This window comes from Sus scrofa, chromosome 3 (assembly GCF_054392235.1).
Source record: "Sus scrofa isolate SSC_HxYL_T2T_F1_AM1 chromosome 3, Sscrofa_HxYL_maternal_Yorkshire_Landrace_v2.0, whole genome shotgun sequence".
NCBI lineage: Eukaryota > Metazoa > Chordata > Mammalia > Artiodactyla > Suidae > Sus > Sus scrofa.
In genome coordinates, this window is record NC_139385.1 from 8,422,497 (window position 1) to 8,446,678 (window position 24,182).

Genomic DNA, 24,182 nt, shown 5'->3' on the forward strand with positions numbered 1-24,182 from the left:
GGGCAGGTTAGGGGTTGGAGGGTATTTGCCAAGTGTATGTGTGTGAGGGGGTAGAGGTGAAGCTGTGGTGGGAGGAGTCAGCAGTGGGGCAGGACCCACGGAGAATTTTCACTCTGGCCAACGCCACTCCTGGGCTACAGTGCCCTCTTCAGGCGCTGTTGGGAAATGCAAGGATAATCTACAAGCTGTGTCTGACATCACCTAGCTCCAGAAACATTTGTGTTATGGTTTCCATACCTGCCATCTGGTTTTGCTCCATGCTGTGAATCAGTACAGAAGGAATCCCTCCTTCTTGCTGGCAAAACTGAAACCAAAAGACTTGTCCTGAAGCTCAGGGAGTCCAGCTAATAAATCACAGCTGGGACTTGAACTGGAAATTTAGGGCTTATGACCCCAAAGTCTTGTCTACCTCTTCACCAGATTTAGGGGCTTCTAGCCCCCAAATCTCAGCCTAAACATCATCTGGCTCTTTTTCCCCTGATCTTATTTCTCAGCTTCATTTCAGACTTCTTATTGCTTTCAATTTTAAAAAAGTAGTTAATAGAACCTGAAATATATGATGTGGGGGTCAGGTGATGGGCAAGTATGTTAAGAACCTAATTTATTTATTTATTTGCCTTATTGTCTTTTTTAGGGCTGCACCTGCGGCATATGGAGGTTCCCAGGCCAGGGGTCTAATAGGAGCTGTAGCTGCCAGCCTCCGCCACAGCCACAGCGGTGCAGAATCCAAGCCTCATCTGCGACCTACACCACAGCTCACAGCAACACCGGATCCTTACTGGCCAGGGATCGAACCCTCATCCTCATGAAAGCCAGTCGGGTTCATTAACCGCTGAGTGACGATGGACACTCCTAGTTTAAATTAGGTTCTTAGAAGTTTAAATTAGGTTCTTGGAGTTTCCTTCGTGGCTTAGCGGTTAATGAACCTGACTAGCTTCCATGAGGACACAGGTTCGACCCCTGGCCTCGCTCAGTGGGTTAACGATCTGGCATTGCCATGATCTGTGGTGTAGGTCAAAGACAAGGCTTGGATTCCACATTGCTGTGGCTGTGGTGGAGGCTGGCAGCTACAGCTCCTATTAGACCCCTGGCCTAGGAACCTCCATATGCTGCAGGTGTGTCTAAAAAAGACAGAAAGGCAAAAAAAGCAAAAAACCCAAAACCACATAACTTATTTATTCCACATTTATAGAGGGCCTGCTGTGTGTCGGCCTTTGCATTAAGTGGGAGGAAACACAGAATGACAGTCTGTGCCACCCATAGCCCAGTGTCTTCCTTGAGTGGCCAGTCCTCTGGGGGCAAAAAGACAGGAGCTTGTGAATGCAGACATAGCCAGCTTGGCATGTGACTGAGTCCTGAGGTATGGGGAGCAAGGGGCCCATGGTCTCTGTGAACAGACAGTTATGCCAAGAAGGCATGACCAGATTTCCAAGGTATGTCAGGTGCAAGCTCTGGGTGTAAGCTTTCTTCGGCAGTATGATTATTATGACTAACATCTTATTAACCTCTGGCACCTATACGATCTGCTGTGATTCTTAGGCCACTCCATCACACAGGAGGACAGGAGGTGTCATCCCCGTTTGTCAGAAGGGAAAACTTGAACTAAGTTCCTCAGGTAAAAGACCAAGCCAGCTCTGCCGACTTCCGGGTGGGACAGGAGCCAGTTCAGCCCACTTCTGAGTCAGCAGTTACATAACTGTTTAATGGAGAGGGCTTCTGTTTGCAGAGGGCTTTGCAATTTCCAAGGTGCTTTCCAGGGGCGGTCTTACATTTGATCTCCTAACCCCAGGAGGAGGACAGAGAATGCAGAGGATCCCCATTTTGCAGAGGAGGAAACCGAGACCCAGAGGGCTTATGGATGGGTCTTGCCCAGGTCACGAGAGGAAATGTCAGGACCAGGAGCTCCAGTCCCTCTTCTACCTGAAGCAGGGATCACAGAGCGGAGAGGAGACGGAGGAGACGAAACAGCCTCAGTCAATGAGGCATGAGTCCCCATTCATTTCTCACTACTAACTCCCTCCTGCTTCATCCCCTGCCTCTGGCACCGGCCTCCTTCCTGGAAAGGCAGAAGGGACCTACCGTCCTCCCCACTGCCCAGGTCTCTCAGCTCTGGGGCACCTCAGCCACCTCCTGTAGCCCCAGCTCCCACCTTGACTGTAGCCTCTTGGTTTTCGGTTCTAATGGCCCAAATGCTCTTCCTGGGCCCGACCCTGGCCCACAGGCCCCCTAGGATTCTCCTGGAACTACTCAGTCTACTAGTCTTAATGCAGCAAGTGACTGTTGCTGGAGCTGAGTTAGCTAAATGGGCCTCTTAGACACTGGTGTCTACGCTGAATATTAGTACACAATATTATCATATTATTTCCAGCTGGTTGAAGCTAATTCCTCTGAAATTCCACCATAAATCTGTGACATTATGAAAGATTATTGGCAACAGAGAAACAGATAGTGGCATGGTTTCCTAGCCCCCTTGAGTCATGCCCAAATGTCTCTATAAACTCCCTCCTTGATTAAAAAAAAATGAATTATTAAAAAAATATCCCACCCATATAAAATTTGATTTTTAAAAAAACCTTGGCTCTGCCGGTCTCCACATCTTACAGACGAGGAAACCGAGGCCCAGAGTGGATGAGCAAAGTATCAAAGACTCCAGGAAGCCAGGACTGGCTCCAGGTTTCTGGCGTGATTCCCAGACTCTTCCACATCCCAGGGGCCCTCGCACCTATTCCTGCAATTGCCAGTCTTGCAAGCTGACAAACGCTCTGGGGCCTTGCTCCTTCCTGACTGCCCAAAAGGCAGAACCCCATGGTTCCCTCCCACACCGCCATCCCCTCCGGTCCTGCCCGAGCACCAACCCCCACCCCCAGACAGGGTGGAAGCTAGGACTGTCCAGCTCTGTGGCGCCAAAGGGAGGTCAGCAAGAGCAGCCCTCAGAGGACATATTGCCCAACCTGGAGGGGGCTGTGGATCCAGTGGCTCCTGCTGCTCATCCCTGGGTTAACCCTTTCCTGGCTCTGTCCCTCTTTCGACTGCTCTCCTGACCTGCTCTGGAGAAAGGGGAGATCAGGGTTTGGGCTGAGACTCCTTTACCCCCAGCTTTAAGGCAGAGGGTCTCTTCTTTGGGGCTTGACCCTGTGTGGACCCTGTCGAGGCCCATTTGGGCAGAAGGAGTCCCTGGGACTCTGAAGGGGGTTGGGACTTTCCTTTCCAACACCTGGGGCATGACAGTGCCTGCCCCTTCCTGAGAATGGCCAACCCTGCAACCCTGTCACTTGTCAGGGGCCAAGGCCAGGCATCCTGGGCATGGATTTCACAGTAGGGAGGGGGGCCGCCAAAGTGAAAGGAAAGAAACAGAAGGTTTCTAGGAACAACCGGGTGTGTGGGACACAGGAACTCTGGACTCATGACAGCTCCACCCGCTGCCAGGCCAGCCCTCTGGCCAAGAAACAGTGAGGAGAGTCAATGGGATTTTTTAAAAGTGGTCAAAGCCCCCTCTTAGCTGTAATCTCACGTAGACTTGCTATTGATGAAACTGATAAAAGCGGATCTGCCCTGGCCGGGGTGGGACCCCACTCCCATTTGGATGAACTTTCCCAGCTGATGGGACTCGGCAGGACTCCGCAGGACTCCGCATAAGGTCCCTTGGCATCATGCTCTTGTGCTGGGCATTGACGTCATTTCTCTAGAGCTCAGGTTCACCATGTGGAAATGAGGACAATCGCTTTGCAATGAAGAGAACGTGAGATTCTACAGATGGCCAAGAGGCACATGAAAAGACGCTCAACATCACTAATTATCAGGGAAATGCAAATCGAAAGTACAATGAGAAAGAAAACGATAACGCGGTAGCACCTCACACTGGTCAGAATGGCCATCATGACAAACATCTGCAAAGAAATGCTGCAGAGGGTGTGGAGAAAAGGGAACTCTCCTGCACTGTTGGTGGGAATGAAAACTGGTGCAGCCACTATGGAAAACAGTACCTGGCAGGGGAGAGAAGGGCGGAGAGGGAGTGAGTGTGTAAAGACGCGGCAGGCCGCCAGGGCGATAGAAGGCTCGGCTCCGGCCCGGTGGGTCCTGGACGGCAGCCTGCGAATGGCACATGGAGAGCCTCCAGGGCCAGGGCACACGCTGCCGCCTGCTGCCCACCGCCCCTTCTGGCCGCGTTGCTGCGCGGGAGCGCGGACTCCGGATGGGCAGCCTTCTGGGGACAGTGGCTTGAAGACCCAGGCGAGAAAGAGGAGAAGGTACAGCACCACCCAGAAGAGGCGATGCCTGATGGCCCCGGAATAACGGACGCCTTGGGATAGTCACCCAGTCAGACGATTGTGGCCAAAATCGAAGTGTTATGATTACTTATATCAAGAAGCAGAACGATTTCATTTTATGAAGATTGTGATACTGAAGAAGAAATTGAGGAGCTCATCTGTGAAAATGAATCTGATCACTTTTGATGACATTTGGAGCTTACAAGTACAAATTAGATTAGTGTACACATGTATCATAATCCTTTTAAACTAATTTATTTGTACATAAATTATTAAGAAAATGAAATATTTAGTAATTACCAAAAAAACAGTGTAGCCATTCCTCAAAAAACTAAAAATAGAATTACCATATGATCCGGCAATCCACTCCTAAGCATATATCTAGACAAAACTGTGATTCAAAAAGATACATGCACCCCTACATTCATAACAGCACTATTCACAACAGCCAAGACATGGAAACAACCTAAGAGTCCACAGACAGATGAATGACAAAGAAGATGTGGTACATATACACAATGGACTACTACTCAGCCATTAGAAAGAATGATAATGCCATTTGTGGCAGCATGGATAGACCTAGACATTACCATAGTAAGTGAAGTAAGTCAGAAAGACATACCATATGATATCACATATGTGGAATCTAAAACATAACACAAATGAACTTATCTATGGGTTTTTGGGTTTTTTGGGTTTTTTTTTGTTTGTCTTTTTGCCTTTTCTAGGTCTGCTTCCCGCGGCACATGGAGGTTCCCAGGTTAGGGGTCTAATCGGAGTTGTAGCCACCATCCTACACCAGAGCCACAGCAATGTGGGATCCGAGCCGTGTCTGCGACCTACATCACAGCTCACGGCAACGCCGGATCCTCAACCCACTGAGCAAGGCCAGGGATCGAACCCGCAACCTCATGGCTCCTAGTCGCATTCGTTAACCACTGCGCCACGACGGGAACTCCAAACTTATCTATGAAACAGAAAGAGACTCATACACTTAGGGAACAGACTTGGGATTGCCAAGGGGGAGGGGGTGGGGAAGAATGGTTTGGGAGCTTGGGATTAGCAGATGCAAACTATCACCATAGAAACAGATAAACAACAAGGTCCTATTGTATAGCACAGGGAGCTATATTCAATATCCTGTGATAGACCATATGGAAAAGAATGTGTGTGTGTGTGTGTGTGTGTGTATAACTGAATCATTTTGCTGTACAGCAGAAATTAACACATTGTAAATCAACTATACTTCAATAAAATAAATTAAGAGAGAAAAAGAGGGGTTCCTTCCCTAGCCTCGCTCAGTAGGTTAAGCATCCGGTGTTGCTGTGAGCTGCGGTGTAGGTCATGGATGAGGCTCAGATCCCCTGTTGCTGTGGCTGTGGTATAGGCCAGCAGCTGTAGCTCAGACTGACTGCTGGCCTGAGAACGTCCATATGCCGCAGGTGTGGTCCTAAAAAGAGAGAGAGAACATGGGATTCAATTAGGTCAGCTGGCAAGAAGTGCTGTTTTCAGCTCCCGGAAAGCTCTTGATCCACTCATATCTCCACTCCCGCTGCCCTGGCATTCGTGCCCACTGGCACACCCATCTCTCAACCTCCACAAACTCCTTTCCTGTCTCCCTAGCTCTGCCCAGAACCTCTGATACAAAGCCACCAGGGGCTGCTGGAGCAGCCTTTTGAAAATGCAAGTGGAATCAAGTCACTCCTGCTGCTTAAAAACTTTCGGTGACTCCTCAAAGCTTTGGCATTCAAGGTCCTCCAAGGAAGGGCCCTGCCTCTTCCCAGTGCTATATTCACACATACACACATGCACACACACAGCTCCAAGTGTCATGCTTCCTCTAAGCCTGGAATATTCCCTCTTCCTGGAATGTGCCTTACCAACTTCTCTGCCTAGTTACCATCTCTTGGTAGTTCAGAAAGCCGCTCTTGCCAAAAGCCTTTCCTATTCAGCTCCCTTCCCTTCCTGTCACCAGTGACCTGGGTCACAGACTCCTTTTCCAGGCTCCCTAGCAAAGTGCTTATCTGCCCAGCTACCTGTCTGACTGCCCCACAGAGGGACGCAAGTTGATGCAACTGTCAAGTGTGGCAGGAGGTGGGAGGGGATGGGTGGAGGAGAGAGCGCTGGTGTTGGCAAGGCTGCAAGGTATGGATGGGCTGGCTGTGGGCCGCACTGGCAGGGATCTTGCCTGGAAGGACCACTCTGTGGCCTTCTTGCCACTTGACCCTTCTCCATTCACCTGCTACTTCACAGATAAAACAGAAGCTGCCAGACATGCATGGGTCCCCAAACACCTTCCCATGAGTATTTACAGACTCAAATTTCCCTTATTTTGAAAAGACTCCACCTCATCTCAACTCCCACACCTGCCCTCCAAGTCTCATCTAGAAGATGTGATTGAAAACTCTATCCTCCTGGTGGGATTCCTTACTCAACTTCCACTCCCTTGCTGAACCCTCCAGTCTGGCCTCCTACAATCAGGCCCCTCAGATGGCTTTCACTAAGCACTAAGGTCCCTATTACAAGCTACATCTGTTACCCAGAAAGGCCTGAGAGCATTTTTTTTTCTTTTTTTTTTTTTAGGGCCGCAATCTTGGCACATGGTGGAGGTTCCCAGGCTAGGGGTCAAATTGGAGCTACAGCTGCCAGCCTACACCACAGCCATAGCAATGCAGGATTCAAGCCACGTCTGCGACCTACACCACAACTCACAGCAACGCCGGATCCCTGACCTACTGAGTGAGGGCAGGGATAGAACCTGCAGCCTCATGGATACTACTTGGATTCATTTCTGCTGAACCACAATGGGAACTCCCTGCAATGAACATCTTTAAGGCATGTACATCTTTGTGAAAATACTCACATATTTCTGGGGGAAGACTCCTAGAAAGGTAATGCTGGGTCAAAAATACACACATTTGAAAGCCTGTCATTGTCAAATTATTTCCTCAGACATTTTCACCAGTATATAGTCTTAGCATCAGTTTTTTTTTTGTTTTGTTTTTTTTTTTTGGTCTTTTTGCCATTTCTTGGGCCACTCCCATGGCATATGGAGGTTCCCAGGCTAGGGGTCTATTCAGAGCTATAGCTGCCAACCTACGCCAGAGCCACAGCAATGCGAGATCCGAGCCACATCCGCAACCTACACCACAGCTCACGGCAACGCCGGATCGTTAACCCACTGAGCAAGGGCAGGGACTGAACCCGCAACCTCATGGTTCCTAGTCGGATTCGCTAACCACTGCACCACAATGGGAACTCCAGCATCAGTGTTTTTGAGTGTGTCTACCTCCACCCCAGCCAACACTCAATGCCTCAATCTTTTCAATTGTTAGCCACATGGAAGTTGTAGTTTTGATTAGTGTTTTGCTTATTACTATGGACGTAGAACATCTTTTCCAATGTTCACTGGCTGCTTGCAGGTCTTCCTCTGTGACTTTTCTTCAGTTCTTTGCCAAGAAGCATTTTCAGGCCTCACTTTACTCGATCTTTCCGTTTACTTTGTCACTGTTGCCAGCTATAGAACTTGAGGTTTGCAATGGCCTTCTGTTGGAATTCTGCAGACAATGTTCCACTGGCTCTCAGAGTCCATGGTTGCTATCGAAGAGTCCAGTGCCGTGCTGACTCCTGACCCTTAGTAAGGGACCTGCTTTTTTCTGTCTGAAAGTGTTTAGGATCTTCTTTTCACCCCTGATAGTCTGAAATTTCACGACATGCCTTTCATGGGTCTCTTTGGTAGATGGTTTTTAATCCAGAGGCTTACTTCTGTTCTGGGAAACCTTGTTGGGGCTTTTTCTTAAGTAATTTCTTTCCCTCCAGGCTGTCTTCTTTGAACTCTCCTGGTTGAATGTTAGGCTTCCTGGACTGACCCTCCAAGTCTCTCTTCTTTCTTTCTTCCCTGTGCTCTTGCTCTCATTTTCTCTTGATTTCACAGTATAACTCTTCTATTGGATTTTAAATTTCAGCCCTGGTAGTTTTCATTTCCCAGAGCGTTGCTGTGTTCTCTGCCCAGTTTTCATGGCATCCTTGGAAGGATGCCAAGAGAGGAGGGGCAGGGGTGTATAAAGTGGTCTGGGCTCCTCACTCTGCCTTCCCCCTCTCCCGAGAGCTGCCTCTGAGGTCCTGCCCGAATGGCTCCTCCACTCTGGATTCTGGTGCTACAGCTGGGGGCTGCTTGGGGCCAGGGCCACATGCCCGCCCCTGCCCGGTAAGCTGGGCTCAAGTGGGCAGTTAGGGGTGGCTCTGAGGAAGAGTGAGGGGCAAAGCTGGAAGGGGCAAGTGGGCTAGCGATGAAGGGCACAGCCCTGGGGAGGAAGGCAGGCCCCACTGGGTGAGAAGAGGATGATGCACAGGAGTGGGCACAGCCCTGTAGCCTTAGAGCCTGGAACTGGAGCGGGGGAGCAGCTCCGCGTGGGCAGGACAGAGTTGAAATGGGAGGAGAGAGGGAGGCGGGGCAGAGCTGGGAGACAGGAAGGCGGGGAGGAGAGAGAGGTCAGGTCCTCAGAAAATGGACAAAACCCAGGACAGACCCACTGGAAGCAGCAAGAAATGATGGATGGTTTGGTGTCCTGGAGGGGTGGTTTGTTTAAGGGGATTTGATCCAGCAGGACTTGAACGATTGAAACAAAGGGGTGTTCTATGTGGCCCACGACACTTGGGGGCACCCAGCCAGCTTCTTTCTGGAATTTATAAGGTGTCCTTCGATCTGTGTGTTCAGTGAGGGCAATACCATCCCTGCCACCTACCTGGCAACACGGGACCATACAGTCCCTTCTCTGTAAGGAAAACTTGGGCGACAGCACAGGAGGACCTCGACCAGAAAGAGGGAGACTCCTCAGGTGTGAACTCTCAGGCTCTGCGTGAGAGGACCTGGCCCTTCCTCACAGGACATCTCATGTGATATCTAGGGCACAGAGGGATGGAGGGAGCGGGTGGGGATGTGAGGAGCCTGGAGGGGAGACTTTTTTTAGGACACAGAGGAAAATTTAAGGTGAAAAGGCTGGGATGGTTTTTTTGAAAACCTGCAAGTAAATATACACTCACTGCATTCACATTGACACAATATGGATAAAATGAAAGGAACAATCCTCCAGAAGGCTCACAATCACGGAGGCGTGATGGTTCTTGGTAATGACAAGGATTCCATTTTTTTCTCTCTTCAAATCAACCCGCAAGGAAAGAGAAGCCTCTGGATTGGAAGACAGTTGCTCGAAACTCAAGGGACAACTGTGAGTTGGAACCTTAAGTACTGCTAGGACCTCCTCTCCCTCCCATGGCACCCCAGGTGCCCTCGGGCTGAGAGAAAACATAAGCTTGTGATAAATGTTCAAGGCGCAGCTCTCAGAGGATAGAGGGTGGAGAGAACTGGGGAGGAATAGAGTAACAGCCCCACCTGAAAGATTCACATGCAAATGAACAAGAACAAAATGTGCATCGCCCCGACAAGCCTGCCTGCCTGGGACCTCAGTTTGCAACCCCTGACCTAGTCATCCTACCCTGAATTTCTCCTTATTTCTCTGGACCTTAATCTTTTTTTTTTCTTTTTTTAGGGCTGCACCAGGGGCATGTAGAGGTTCCCAGGCTAGGGGTCAAATTGGAGCTGTAGCCGCTCTATGCCACAGCCACAGTAATGCAGGATCTAAATTGTGTCTGTGACCTATACCACAGTTCACAGCAAGGCCAGGGATTGAACCCGCATCCTCATGGATACTGGTTGGGTTCGTTAACCGCTGAGCCATGACGGGAACTCCTGGACCCTGATCTTCTCTCTAAGCTTTGCAATCCTGCTAACCACCCCCACCCATTGGCTCTGCAGCCAACTCCTGGCCCTCTCCCCTCACAATGGCCCTTTCTTCCCAGCCCTTCTCACCCAGTGTGATTTTGAGGATGACTCGAGACCCCTCTGTGATTGGACTCAAGCATCCTCAGATGATGGGGACTGGACTCGAACCAGTAGACCCTCCTCCACTGGCAGCACCGGGCCCCCTGGGGGGTACCCCAATGGAGGTGAGGGAGCCTAAGGTTTAGGGAGGCAGCTGGGAAGTGATGTGGACAGACCTGGGTGCAGGGAGGCAGTGGGAAGTGGTTGTCTGGGCTCTGAGAAGGGGTGTAGGGTTGGGGTGGGGAGGGCAGCCCTTTGCGGGGGTTGGGGGGGGGTTAGGGCAGGGCCTCACTGTCCTGGGCTCTGCCTCCTCCCAGAGGGCTACTACCTGCACATGGAATCCAACAAATTCCACCAGGGCAAGGTGGCCCGCCTGCACAGCCCCCTCATATGGGAGCAAGGCCCCCTCTGCGTGCGCTTCGCCTACTACATGTTTGGGCTGTCGTGGGGCGCCCAGCTCAAGCTGCTGCTGACCTCAGGCTCCAAGGGCAAGCACCCCAACGTGCTCTGGAAACACAGTAATGCCCAGAGCCCCTCGTGGATGCCCACTGCTGTCACAGTGCCCACTGGGCTTATCCTGCCTGGCCGGGTGAGGCTCAAGGCAGACCTGGAGTCCCAGCGGGAATCTGTGTGTAGAGGTGCCCAGGAAGGGGGTGGGATGGGACAAGGAGGGGGCTCAGGGGCGGGGCCATCTGAAATCAGACAGGAAACGGGGAGCCTGAGACAAAGGGGCTCATAGGGTGGGTGATCCCCTTCTCCCCCCTGCAGCTGACATTTGAAGGTGTGAGGGGCAGCACGGCTTATCTGGACATCGCTCTGGACACCATCTCCATCCGTCGGGGCTCCTGCAATCGGAGTGAGCCCCTCTCCCTCCTCCCCTTGCCCCCCCACCCCACCGCTGGACTTCGGTCAGGTGGCAGGATTAGCTCAGGGACCGTGACCCTGGCTTCTTCCAGAGTTGAGGCTACTTGCTCCCCTCTACCCACACGCCTCACACCTTTGACTCCTGAAGCAAAAGTCACCTACAAAGAAGCTCTCTCAGAACACACTGTTGTGGTGACACCTGTTGTAGAGTGACCAACCATTCTGGTCTGACTTGGGTTGTCCCTATTTTGGCACTGAAAGTCCTGCATCTCAGGAAACCCAGTCCCAGGCAAACCTGGACATCTGGCCATTCTGGCTGCACCAGATCTATCCAGAATTAGCCCTCTAAGCTGACATTAGAGATTCAAGAGGAACAAATTCAAAGGAAGGAACATTCCAGAAGCTGTATACAAGAAACTAACACTTACTGAGTGCAAGCATTGTGCTAAATGCTCCCACATGGGATATAATTTACAAGAGGCAGGTACTGCTATTCTCAGTTTACAGATGGGGAAACTGAGTCTGGGGAGCGGGGCTCTATCTGGCTTCCAACCCAGCCTTGGCTTACATGAGGACCCTGATTAAGACTCAGAATTCTGGAGTTCCCATTGTGGCTAAGTGGTTACTGACTAGGATCCATGAGGATTCGGGTTCGATCCCTGGCCTCACTCAGTGGGTTAAGGATCCAGCGTTGCCATGAGCTGTGGTATACGTCGCAGACGAGGCTTGGATCTGGCGTTGCTGTGGTGTAGGCTGACAGCTATGGCTCTGATTCGACCCCTAGCCTGGGAATCTCCATATGCCGTGGGTGTGGCCCTAAAAAGACAAAAAAAAAAAAAAAAAAGACTCAGAATTCTGACTCCACATTTTTTTGAGCTCCTTCCTCTTAGAAAAAGCTTCGTTCTTCCTCTTTTCTTTCCCCTCAGTCTGCATGATGCAAACGTGTAGCTTTGACACGCCAAATGATCTCTGTGGCTGGAGCTGGATCCCGACGGCCACTGGGGCCAAGTGGGTCCAGAAGAAGGGGTCAACAGGGGTGCCGAACGTGGGACCTGAGGATGACTTCTCTAGTCCTGGTAGTGAGTAATGGCCACACTTCTGTCCTTTGACTTTCTGAGCTTCTAGTGCCCTCTGCGGGAGTTTAAGATGTTTGCCTGACAACCCTGCAAGAATTCACCAGGGAAGGCCTGAGATGAACCCAGCCACCTCAAACCTCCTCAGCTCAAGTTACATGGCAGAAAGCAAACTTCAGACACCCAGCCATCTTCCCCCACCTCCATCCCAAAAGTCCTACCTGGCAGACCCAACACAGCCCGCTCCTCACCTCTTTTCCCTGGCAGCCTTCCTTCTTCATTCATCCAACACATATTTATTGAACACCTATGATGTGCCAGGTACTGTCCCGGGCTCTTGAGATGGATCAGGTTACAAAAGAGTCAGAGAGCAGGGGGCAAGAGGTTGGGCGAAAGCGAGACAGTTCCTAAAACAATAAAGAAGTAAATTATATAGTTATAAGGCAACCAGTGTCATCAGAAAAAAAATTAAACAAAGGGAACTGAGAGAGCAGAGTAGAAGGAATTTTAAGGGTTTTTTTTTGTTTTTGAGGGCCGCACCAGCGGCATATGGAGGTTCCCAGGCTAGGGGTCTAATCGGAGCTGCAGTTGCCAGCCTACACCACAGCCACAGCCACATCAGATTCGAGCAGCATCTGTGACCTACACGACAGCTTATGGCAATGCCGGATCCTTAACCCACTGAGTGAGGCCAGGGATTGAACCCCAACCTTATGGTTCCTAGTCAGATTCGTTTCCACTGTGCCACGATGGGAACTCTGCTTGTAAGTTTTATTTTATTTTATTTATTTATTTTGGTCTTTTGTCTTTTTAGGGCCACACCCATGGCATATGGAGGTCCCCAGACTAGGGGTCTAATTGGAGCTGTTGCTACTGGCCTACACCAGAGCCACAGCAATGCCAGATCCAAGCCGCATCTGTGACCAATACCACAGCTCATGGCAATGCGGGATCTTTAACCTACTGAGCGAGGCCAGGGATCGAACCCGCAACCTCACGGTTCATAGTTAGATTCGTTTCCACTGCACCACGATGGGAACTCGCACTTGCAAGTTTTAAATAAGGTGGTCAGAGTAGGTCTCACTCAGATTACATCTGAGCACAAACTTGAAGGAGGTAAGGGAGTGAGGCATGAAACTGTGGAGGGGAAGAACATTCTAAGCAGAGAGGTAAGCCATGCAAAGACCCCGAGGTAGCAGTGGATTTGCTGAGGTACAGCAAGGAGCCGTGTGACTTGGATGGAGAGGACCAGCTCAGACAGGAGACCATGTGAAACCTTGAAGGCCACTGCCAGGACTGTGGCTTTTATTCTACACGGATGGGGAGCCTTTGTAGGATTTGGAGCAGAGGAGTGACCTGATCTGACTTAAGTTGCGGAGGCCATTCTTCTCCATTTTTCCCTCCCCCCCAATTCCAGGCTCTCCTTCCTCTGATCTTTCCTCCTGCCTGAGGTTCACCTTTTAGAAAGACGTGAAGAAAACCCGCACACCACCTTCATTTTAGGCTCCTGGAGAGCAGGGGACCAGGCCCTCTGCATCCTCCTCAGCGTTTAGCCCCATATCCCGTGCCCGGCAGTTTCAGTAAATGTTACCGGGTTGGTTGGTTGTTTATTTTCCCATTTTCTCTCTCTCTTCCTTTCCCTACCTTGCTCCCGTCCTTACATTCTCTCTTTTTTCCCTTCTTCTCTCCCACGTCTCCTTTCCCAGTTCTCAGACGTCCTAGTGCCGCCGCTTGTTGCGTTCTTTCACCGTTTTACTCTTCCCCTACTCCTTTCCTGTCTTTTCTCTCTCTCTTCTCTTCTCTCCCACCCCTGGCCGCTCCCTCCTGTTCGGTTCTCCTCTCTTCCTGTCCGAAACCCACCTTCCTGAGGCCCAGCTTTCAGAGCAGACCCCAAGCCTCTGCGACGAGCCTGCTCCTCAGGCAGAATCCCGCGGACACGTGCACGTACGCGTGCGCCGTTGGCAGCGCCCTAATTCCCCGCCCACTAGCAGTTGCGTCACGCAGCGAAGTCCCGGCTGATTGGCTGCCTGAGCTGGTGGCGGGTGTAAGGAGGTGCCTGCCCTTCAGCTTCAGGCCCGCACTCTCAGCGATTTGTGTGAATCATCTCTGTACAGTGGGTCGAGAAAAGGAAGAGGATGTGGCTCTAGGGGACTTCAAAAGCCACCATTTGAAGGACAAGATTCTGGCCTGTGCTTCTGAGAGGATGCCGCGATTCCTAGGCAGCGCCCCCACCCTCACCCAGACCTGCCAAGCGCTTCTGGAAGGATCCGAGGCCTCAGCTCGTCGCGTGGCGGGTGTAGGCCCACCTCGGTGCTGGCTGATCCTAGGGAGATGTTAGGGCTCCCTGCCCTCGCAGGTCCTATGGCTATGCCACACCCACCTCTAATTCCCTCCACTCCCACTTTATTGGCCTTTTCCTTCCCAGGTGGCTTCTACATGCTCCTGGACCCCAAGAATGCAAAACCAAGGCAGAGATCTGCCCTCCTGAGCCCTCTGATCCAGTCCTCCGGCTGCCTGAGCCTGTCCTTTCAGTACACCCAACGTGGCCAGGCGTCTGGTGCAACCCTCATGGTCTATGCTTCTGTTTTGGGTGAGAGCGATAAAGTTGCAGGATTTACATTGACCTAGGCTTTTCTCCCAGAGTTGGGTGGACAAGGTGTGGGGCATCCCCAGGGGTCTAGGAAAATCTGGGATTCGTGCAAGATTATTCCTGGAATGCAATTTGGGAGCAGGGAGGATATTGGGTTCTGAAAAAATAGTTTAAAATGCCAGGAGAGTGAGAGAGAAGGATATGGTTGCACTTGGGGGAAGGGAATATACTTCAGGTAGTCCCTTTGCTGCTTACTCAACCTTCTGAGTATAGTTTTGAAATCATTTTCCAGTCCCCTTAATCTGACTTCTCCCTTGGATTCCTCCCATTGTAGGCAGCATCCGGAAACACACTCTTTTCTCAGGACAACCCGGACCCAGTTGGCAGCCTGTTTCTGTCAATTACACAAGCCAAGGACAGATTCAGGTACAGCAGAACAAGAAGTCAGATCTCCTTGGATGTGGGAGACAACCCCCCGATATTGACAAGGATTGCTCTGGGCACTAGAAGCAGGACTCCTAGGTCCCTGAAGAGAGTAAAATCAAATGAAGGGGTGGCTGAGTATTTGGCCTCTTTTCTCATTCCCAACCCCCTCTCTCCCTCTCGCTTCAGTTCACCCTGGTGGGTGTGTTTGGAAAGATCCCAGAGCCAGCTGTGGCAGTAGATGCAATCAGCATTGCTCCCTGTGAAGGTGAGAGCATCTCTCTGAAGGGGCAGGGGGGAATGGGGTGGGAGAAGAACAGAGAGCATGGCCCAGATTTCTGAAATCTCCCATCTTGATACCCCAGAGAGCTTTCCTCAGTGTGACTTTGAAGATAATGCCCATCCCTTCTGTGACTGGGTACAGGCATCACAGGATGGTGGATACTGGAGGCAGGGAAATAAAAATACATTCATCCAGCCTGCAGGCCCCTTTGGAATCTCCCTTAATGGAGGTGAGGAGATGGAGGACCCCTCAAGCCAATGAGTTACTGAATCTGCTCCCAGCTAGGGGTGGGCTGGCGTGATTGGTGAAAGATGTAAGTGGTGAGAACGAGCCAGCGGATATTCATTGGGAAACCACCATGGGACCAGAGCTGTGGAGGTGACAAAGGCAGAGCAAGTTGATTCTCATGGTTGTGGGATCACTTGGGAACCACCCCGCCCCAAATCCAGGCTTCTCACTTCACTGAGCCCAAGGCTTCAAAATCCACTGTGTCATTTTCAGGCAAGACATTTATTTACTAGTGCAGCCAACAAAGGAATCTGGGTTGCCAGTTCGGTTTTCCCTTTCTTTTTCACCCTGCCTTCTTCAGTTGAAAGTCTAAAATGGGAGTTCCCGTCATGGCGCAGTGGAAACTAATGCAACTAGGAACCATGAGGTTGTGGGTTTGATACCTGGCCTCACTCAGTGGGTTAAGGATCCGGCGTTGCTGTGAACTCTGGTGTAGGTCGCAGATGCGGCTCAGATCTGTCATTGCTGTGGCTGCCATGTAGGCTGGCCTCAACAGCTCTGATTAGACCCCTAGCCTGGAAACCTCCGTATGCCACGGGTATGACCCTAAAAGGACAGAAGACCAAAAAAAAAAAGAAAGAAAAGAAAGAAAGTCTAAAATGAGCAAGAAAAAAATAAAACAGACCAACCAAAAAAAACCCTGCAATGTGGGGAGTTTGGGTATTTGCATCAGATCCCTGTTTGGAAAGCACAGTGTCACGAAAAAAAGCACCAGAATTGTCCTCTGGAGTTTTGTCACCTGGCCTGTTCCCTTCTTTTGTCCAGAAGGTCACTACATCTTCCTTGAGACTGACAAGTTCTCCCAGGCAGGCCAGTCTTTCAGACTGGTGAGCCGGCCCTTCTGTGCCCCGGCTGTGATCTGCGTGACGTTTACCTACCACATGTATGGCCTGGGACAGGGCACAAAGCTCAGGCTGCTGCTGGGGAGTCCTGCGGGTAGTCCCCCAAGTTCTCTCTGGGAACGTGTTGGGCCTCAGAGCCCTGAATGGCTGAACACCTCCGTCACCATCCCTTCAGGACATCAACAGCCCATGCAGGTGAGAGACGGAGAGACTGGCCCTGTAAGTGTCATTGTTGGGCCTGGTGAGGGAGACAGAATGCCTGGGATCTGGGGGCGCAATCAGGGCTGAGAGGAGGGGACACTGGAAAAAGAGCAGGGCAGAGGGGACCTTTGTGTCTTCTCCCCCCCCCCCCCCCCCCCCGGGCTCACTGGTCCTGGAAAGGGGCGGAGCCCCAGTTGGACTGTTAAAGCCAGAACAAGGTGACATTAGGCAGAGGATAGTCCCTGTGCCAGGAGGGTCACTGAGTTGCCAGGGATTCACTTTCATTTCTTTCTTGCTTCATTCTCCCTTGTACCTTCAGCTGATATTTGAAGCCGTCAGGGGCACCAACACCGCCTTTGTTGTTGCTCTGGGTTTCGTCTTGATCAATCATGGGACCTGTCGAGGTAAGACAAAACCCAAGGCCCCAGAAAGGGGGCCGTGCCCTGGCATCATCTCTTGGGTTCTCTGCGTGTACTGCTTAAAATGCGAGTCCTCTCTTGGGCCTAAGGCCTCCCACAGCTTTGTTCTCTATATTCTGCCCACCTGTATCTTCCTGGCCCATCAGGATGCTTGCTTGAGTGAATGTGACTTTGATGCCCTGGATTTCTGTGATTGGATTCAAGACCTCTTACCTAGTAAATGGTGATCCTGGAAGGAAGGCTAATATCCTTTGTTTCATGTTTCCTGCACCCTGTGCAATATCAGACATATATTAGGAGCAGTGTTTGTTGAGTGTTGAGTGGAGGTTGGGGTTGGGAGTAGAAGAAGAGATGAGCCCCCCATTCCAATTAGATGTGAGTCAAGAGGGTGGTGGTATACTTTTGACTAAACTCCAGGAATTTTTTTTCTTCATAGGACCTTCTGAAACCTCTGTCTCCACAGAAAAACCCGTGGCCCCTACAGAAAAACCAACTGTCCCCAGTGAAATATACACTATCCCCACAGAAAAGCCCATGGTCCACATGGAGAAGCCCATTGTACACACTGAAAAACCTACAGTTCCCACAGAAAAACCTACAATCCCAACAGAAAAATCTACAGTGCCCACCAAAAAACCCACTGTCTTTAAAGAACCCACCCTTCCACCTGAAGGGCCCACCGTCCCTGCTGAACAGCCTACCACCCCGCCTGAAGGGCCTGCTGTCCCTCCTAAAGGGCCCACTGTCCTCACTGAATGGCCCACAAGCCACACAGAAAAATCTACTGTCCACACAGAGAAACCCATTCTCCCCACAGGAAAATCCACCATCCCCACAGAAAAACCCATGGTCCCCACCAAAAGGACCACCACTCCCACTGAAAGGACCACTATCCCCGCAGAAAAGCCAACTGTCCCCATAGAAAAACCAATGGTCCCCACCGAAAGGACCACCATTCCCACTGAAAGAACCACTATCCCCACAGAAAAACCTACTGTTCCCACAGAAAAACTCACTGTCCCCACAGAAAAGCCAATTGTCCCCACAGAAAAGCCGATTGTCCCCACAGAAAAACACACCATCCCCACAGAAAAACTGACAGTCCTCACTGAGAGGACCACTACTCCCACTGAAAGAACCACTATCCCCACAGAAAAACCTACTGTCCCCACAGAAAAACCCTCTGTCCCCACAGAAAAGCCAACTGTCCCCACAGAAGAACCCACCATCCCCACAGAAAAGCTTACCGTCCCCACTGAGAGGACCACCACTCCCACCAAAAGGACCACCACTCCCACCATAAGGACCACCACCCCCACCATAAGGACCACCACCCCCACCGAAAGGACCACCACCCCCACCATAAGGACCACCACTCCCACTGAAAGGACCACCATCCCCACGAAAAAGACCACTGTTCCCACAGAAAAAACCATTATCCCCACTGAAAGGACCATAGCTCCTACAACACCCCAGCCCAGCCCAACTCTTGTACCCACTCAGCCAGCAGCCGTCGTGATGCCAAGTACTTCCGCGACCACTGTGACCCCGAGAACTACTATAGGTATGTGGTGGAGCATCAGACAGCTGAAAGTCAGAGACAGTGACTAGGAGAGAGGGCTCAGGAAATGATGCTTCTAGTAGAAAATTGTAGTCTTAGCGGAGAGATGAATCAGACACAGTGACTTGGCGGGAATGATGAGGGCGACCCCAAGTGAGAGGGATAGTGGGGCCCAGGTGGAGTAGGGGTTGTTGGGGACCAAGACCAGGCTTACTTACCACTGCTGCTTGTTTTACTGAGGTATAATTCACTGCCTTAAAATCCATCTTTCAGAGTGTACGATTCAGTTGTTTCAGTATATTCACAAGATTGTGTGACCACCACTGCATTTCAATTTCAGGGCAGTTTTATCACCCCAAAAAGGAAGCCTGGGCCCATTAGTGGTCGCTCTCCATTTCCCTTACCCCCAGTCTCTGGCAACCACTACTCCGCTTTCTATCTCGATGCATTTGCTGTTTTGGACATTTCATATACATGGAATCACATATGTGGTCTTTCGTGGCTGGCTTCTTTTTTTCTCAGCATATGTTGTTTTCAAGGTTCATCCTTTTTTTTTTTTTGTCTTTTTGCCCTTTCCAGGGCCACTGCTGCAGCATATGGAGGTTCCCAGGCTAGGGGTCCAATCGAAGCTACAGCTGCTGGCCACAGCCACAGCCACAGCAATGCAGGATCCAAGCCGTGTCTGCGACCTACACCACAGCTCATGGCAACACCAGATCCTTAACCCACTGAGCAAGGCCAGGGATTGGACCTTCAACCTCATGGTTACTGGTCGGATTCATTTCCGCTTCGCCACAGCAGGATCTCTGGGGTTCATCCATGTTATACTTTGTGTCAGGACTACATTCCTTTCTTAAACATTTTATTGAAGTATAATTGACTTGCAGTTTTTTTTTTTTTTGAGGTCGGAACTATTTTTTAAAATTATTTTTTCATAATTTTGGGGTATCGTTGCACTGCTTTCTCTCTCTTTTTTTTTTTTTTGTCTTTTCTAGGGCTGCACCTGCAGCATATGGAGGTTCATAGGCTAGGGGTCTAATCAGAGCTGTAGCCACCGGCCTACGCCAGAGCCACATCAATGCCAGGTCCGAGCCGCGTCTGCAACCTACACCACAGCTCACGGCTACGCCAGATCCTTAACCCACCGAGCGAGGCCAGGGATTGAACCCACAACCTCATGGTTCCTAGCCGGATTTGTTAACCACTGAGCCATGATGGGAACTCCTGATTTTCAGTGTTAAGCTTTGCTGTATATCCAAGTGATGAAATTACACACACACACACACACACACACACACACACACACACACACACACCATTCTTTCCCATTATGGTTTATCGCCTGATATTGAACATAGTTCCCTGTGCTCTACAGCAGGACTTTATTGTTTATCCATCCTATGTGTAACAGTTTGCATCTGCTAACCCCATACTCCTACTCCATCCTTCTCCTACCCCCACCTTGGCAACCACAATCTGTTCTCTCTGTCTGTGAGTCTGTTTCTGTTTCGTAGATAAGTTCATTTGGGTCCTATTGTAGATTCCATGTGTAAGGGATACCATATGGTCCATGTCTTTCTCTTCGTGATTTACTTCACTTAGTATGAGAATCTAACTGCATCTGTGCTGCTGCAAAGGATATTATTTCATTCATTCTTTTTTATAGCTGAGTAGTATTCCATTGTATGTACACACCACATCTGTAACCATTCGGTTGATGGACATTTAGGTTGTTTCTGTGTCTTGGCTAATGTGACTAGTGTTTCTATGAACCAAAAGGAGTTCCTTCCTTTTAATGGCTTCATCATATGGGCCTATTTCTGCAAGAAGAACAGGACTGGAGGGGAGAGGGGAGACAGGAAGAAAGCTGGAGGCTTGATGGAGTCTGTTTTCCTTTAGCGAGCTGCCCCCCAAATGCCCACTTTGAACGCTGCGCCTGCCCAGTGTCCTGCCAGAGCCCCACACCCAACTGTGAGCTCTTCTGCAAGCCCGGCTGTGTCTGTGATCCTGGCTTTTTATTCAGTGGCTCCCACTGCGTCAACGCCTCTTCCTGTGATTGCTTCTACAACGACAATTACTATAAGGTAAGACACTCAGATCTCCTGAGGAGAGTTTCAAGCCAAACACCTGGGGTCTGGCTCCACCTGCTCCCCAGGTGACATGAATTTGGATTCATTCCCAAGGGGTCAGCTCTCAGGCAGTGGTTACACGGTGATGGAGTCATTCATTTGGCGTATGGTTTTTGACTGTCATGTCTGTTCCCACAATACATATTTGTGAAGCATCCACTTTGGTCCATCCGGATGCTGGGCTCTGCGGAAGATCCCGTCACCCCTGACCTGTCCTCCGTGTTCCTGGCAGTCTTGCCACTTCGGTACCTCTCCCTCCCACACTGGCAGCCGTGATGCCTTGGTCCCTAGGCCAGCCAGATGGGGCAGGGCCCTCATTTCCATCCTGAGGGAAGTCAGGGGTCCCTGCATATCCAGAGAGCCCTGGACGTGGCGTTTTCAGGGCAGAATAAGGGATTCCAGAACCTTTTTCCCAAGGAACTGATAAATTCTGATAGGATAGGTCAAAGGAGAGGAGATACTGTTTGCGCCTTCTCGACTGATACCCCCCTTCTGGGGAGATTCAACAAAAGCAGAGGGGGGAGTTCCCATCGTGGCTCAGTGGTTAAGGAATCCGACTAGGAACCATGAGGTTGCGGGTTCGGTCCCTGCCCTTGCTCAGTGGGTTAACGATCCGGCGTTGCCGTGAGCTGTGGTGTAGGTTGCAGACGTGGCTCGGATCCCATGTCGCTGTGGCTCTGGTGTAGGCCGGTGGCTACAGCTCCGATTCGACCCCTAGCCTGGGAACCTCCATATGCTGCGGGAGCAGCCCAAGAAATAGCAAAAAGACAAAAAAAAAAAAAAAAAAAGAAAAAAGCAGAGGGGCACAGACTCTGGGCCAGTGCTGTCCTAATGGGATGCCCTGCAAGCCTCACTGGGCATTTATGTGTCCTCATTGCCACGTTCAAAAAAGCATAGGAAACAGGTGAAATTAACTCCAGTCATCCACTCATTGCAACATGTAATCAGTAGTTCTCAATGAGATCGTTTACATCCCCTTTTTTTTTTTCATGCTGTCTTCAAAATCCAGTGTGTATTTTACACTTACAGCCTCTCTCAATTTGCACCGGCCACATTTCAAGACCTCAGTGGCCACATGTGGGTGGGGGCCCCTGTATTGGATAGAGCCACCAGAGAGTCAGGCTGTTCTGAGCCTGAAGCCTGGCTCCAGCACGCGTTTGCTGAGTGACCTTGGGCAAAGACCTTTACCTCCTCAAATCCATTTCCCTGTTCTGCACAGTAAGACTTTCAACCTCATCAAATTGTCATGAAGATGATACTAGATCCTAACACAGACCAATTAATAAACATGAATTATTATTATTATTAGCAATTTATAATGAATATATGTAACCTGTTAATGAAAAGCTCAGTCAGGAGTTCCCGCCATGGCACAGTGGGTTAAGAATCCAACTGCAGTGGCTCAGGTCACTGCAGAGGCATGGGTTCGATCCTTGGCCCAGTGCAGTGAGTTAAAGGATCCGGTGTTGCCACAGCTACAGCTTGGATTCTTTCCCTGGCCTGGGAACTTCCATATGCCACAAGTGCAGCCATAAAAAAATAAAATAAATAAAAAATAAATAGGAGTTCCCATTGTGGCTCAGTGGTATGGAACCCGACTAGTATCCCTGAGAATGCGGGTTCAATCCTTGGCCTTGCTCAGTGGGTTAAGGATCCGGTGTTGCCACAGACTGCCATGTAGGTCACAGACCTGGCTCAGACCCGTGTTGCCTTGGCTGTGGTGTAGGCCGGCAGCTGCAGCTCCAGTTCAACCCCTAGCCTGGGAACTTCCATGTGCCGCGGGTGGAGCCCTAAAAGCAAACAAACAAACAAAGGAATAAATAAATAAATGAAAGTGCAGTCAGCTGTTTGTTAGAGCCTAGTGCCTCCTCTTAGCTCCAGATGTTCTCCCCGTGAGTCGTCAGAGTTCCTGCTTATCTCTTTGAGTGCCCCTTCCTCCTCCAACCCTCCTCACCAGCCTCCCGGGCATCCCTGGGTCAGTGTTAGGATTAGCTCCAGCTGCAGCTTGGGTAGGACAGTCTGTCACAACCATCAGCACCAAGCGTCTCTTCTCTCTGCCCTGAGAGACACATATGAACTTCTGATATGTTCACTTATGCGTTCGACAAATGTTGATTGGGTGCCTTCAATTCTCTTGGCCTTGGGGTCACCATGAAAAGGGTGTGTCCTTGCTCTCATGCTGTTAGATTCTAAGGGGCACATCAGGTCTTGGTTCACTCTTTTTTTTTTTTTTTTTTTTGGTCTTTTTGCCATTTTCTTGGGCTGCTCCTGCAGCATATGGAGGTTCCCAGGCTAGGGGTTGAATCGGAGCTGTAGCCGCCGGCCTACACCAGAGCCACAGTAATTTGGGATCCGAGCCACGTCTGCAACCTACACCACAGCTCACGGCAATGCCAGATCCTTAACCCACTGAGCAAGGCCAGGGATCAAACCCGCAACCTCATGGTTCCTAGTCGGATTCGTTAACCACTGAGCCATGACGGGAACTCCTTGGTTCACTCTTTCATTGAAATGAGAACTCTTTGTCAGGCACCGTGCTACGTGTTGGGGCTGAGACAGCAGATATAGACAGATATGGCCCTTCATAGGGGCGCTTATAATCAAATAATTTCAGACATTAATAGAAAAGTGCAACTGGGGGAGTTCCTGCTGTGGCACAGTGGGGTTGGCGCTACTTCTGGAGCATGAGGATAAGGTTTGATCCCTGGCCTGGCACAGTAGATTAAAGGATCCAGTGTTGCTGCAGCTGTGGCATAGTTTGCATCTGTGGCTTAGACCTGATTCCTGGCCCAGGAACTTGATATGCCACAGGGTGGCCAAAAAAGAAAAAAAAAAGTGCAATTGTGGTAAGTGCTGAGAAGGAAAGGTACCCAGAACTAGTCAGGGAGGTCTGGGGAGTCTTCCTGAGAAAGCAGTAACCCTTGAGCTAAACTCCACTGATTGCACAGGAACAGGTTAGGAAGAAGGAGAGGGATGAGTATTCCAGCACAGCATGTGCAAAGGGCCTGAGGTGGGCAGGAATATCTGGTAAGTATTGAGAAGAATCTGAGCAGGGTGAGGCCTGCAGGCTCTGAGTAGAGGGGTTATAGCACAGGATGACAGAGTCTGCCTGGGAGCTGTAGCCTGGTGACTCTGGCTCCCTTGCTCTCAGCTGGGGACAGATTGGTTCAGCCCCAACTGCACAGAACATTGCCACTGCCGGCCCAGCAGTCGGATGGAGTGCCAGACCTTCAAGTGCGGGACACACACAGTGTGCCAGCTGAAGAATGGCCAGTACGGCTGCCACCCCTATGGTGAGACCCTCCCCTCATGCTGTACCCGCCTGTCAAAGTGGATGTGACACCATCTCTCCCTCAACCA

At 50.6% G+C, this 24,182-nt stretch overlaps 1 protein-coding gene and 1 long non-coding RNA gene across 3 annotated transcripts in view; one reads left to right on the plus strand and one right to left on the minus strand.

Moving 5' to 3' along the window:
* Nucleotides 1-4,506: 4,506 nt before the first annotated feature.
* On the minus strand, nt 4,507-14,026 carry LOC106509649 (uncharacterized). Its single transcript, XR_001307348.3, has 4 exons — nt 13,947-14,026; nt 12,338-12,493; nt 11,731-12,176; nt 4,507-7,421 (listed from the first exon to the last, which is right to left on the minus strand). It is a non-coding gene; the product is annotated as an uncharacterized LOC106509649 (long non-coding RNA).
* Nucleotides 7,828-24,182, plus strand: part of ZAN (zonadhesin) — a 39,003-nt gene continuing 22,648 nt past the window's right edge. The window contains exons 1-16 of one of the 2 annotated variants that reach the window (XM_085015914.1): nt 7,828-7,905; nt 8,375-8,475; nt 9,444-9,496; nt 10,128-10,274; nt 10,467-10,738; nt 10,918-11,005; nt 11,940-12,092; nt 14,512-14,676; nt 15,011-15,102; nt 15,289-15,367; nt 15,465-15,611; nt 16,436-16,707; nt 17,033-17,117; nt 17,569-18,696; nt 20,593-20,777; nt 23,974-24,115. In XM_085015914.1, coding sequence (XP_084872040.1) covers nt 8,399-8,475; nt 9,444-9,496; nt 10,128-10,274; nt 10,467-10,738; nt 10,918-11,005; nt 11,940-12,092; nt 14,512-14,676; nt 15,011-15,102; nt 15,289-15,367; nt 15,465-15,611; nt 16,436-16,707; nt 17,033-17,117; nt 17,569-18,696; nt 20,593-20,777; nt 23,974-24,115 — 3,085 coding nt within the window. In that variant the 5' untranslated portion in view covers nt 7,828-7,905; nt 8,375-8,398. 2 annotated transcript variants of the gene reach the window in all.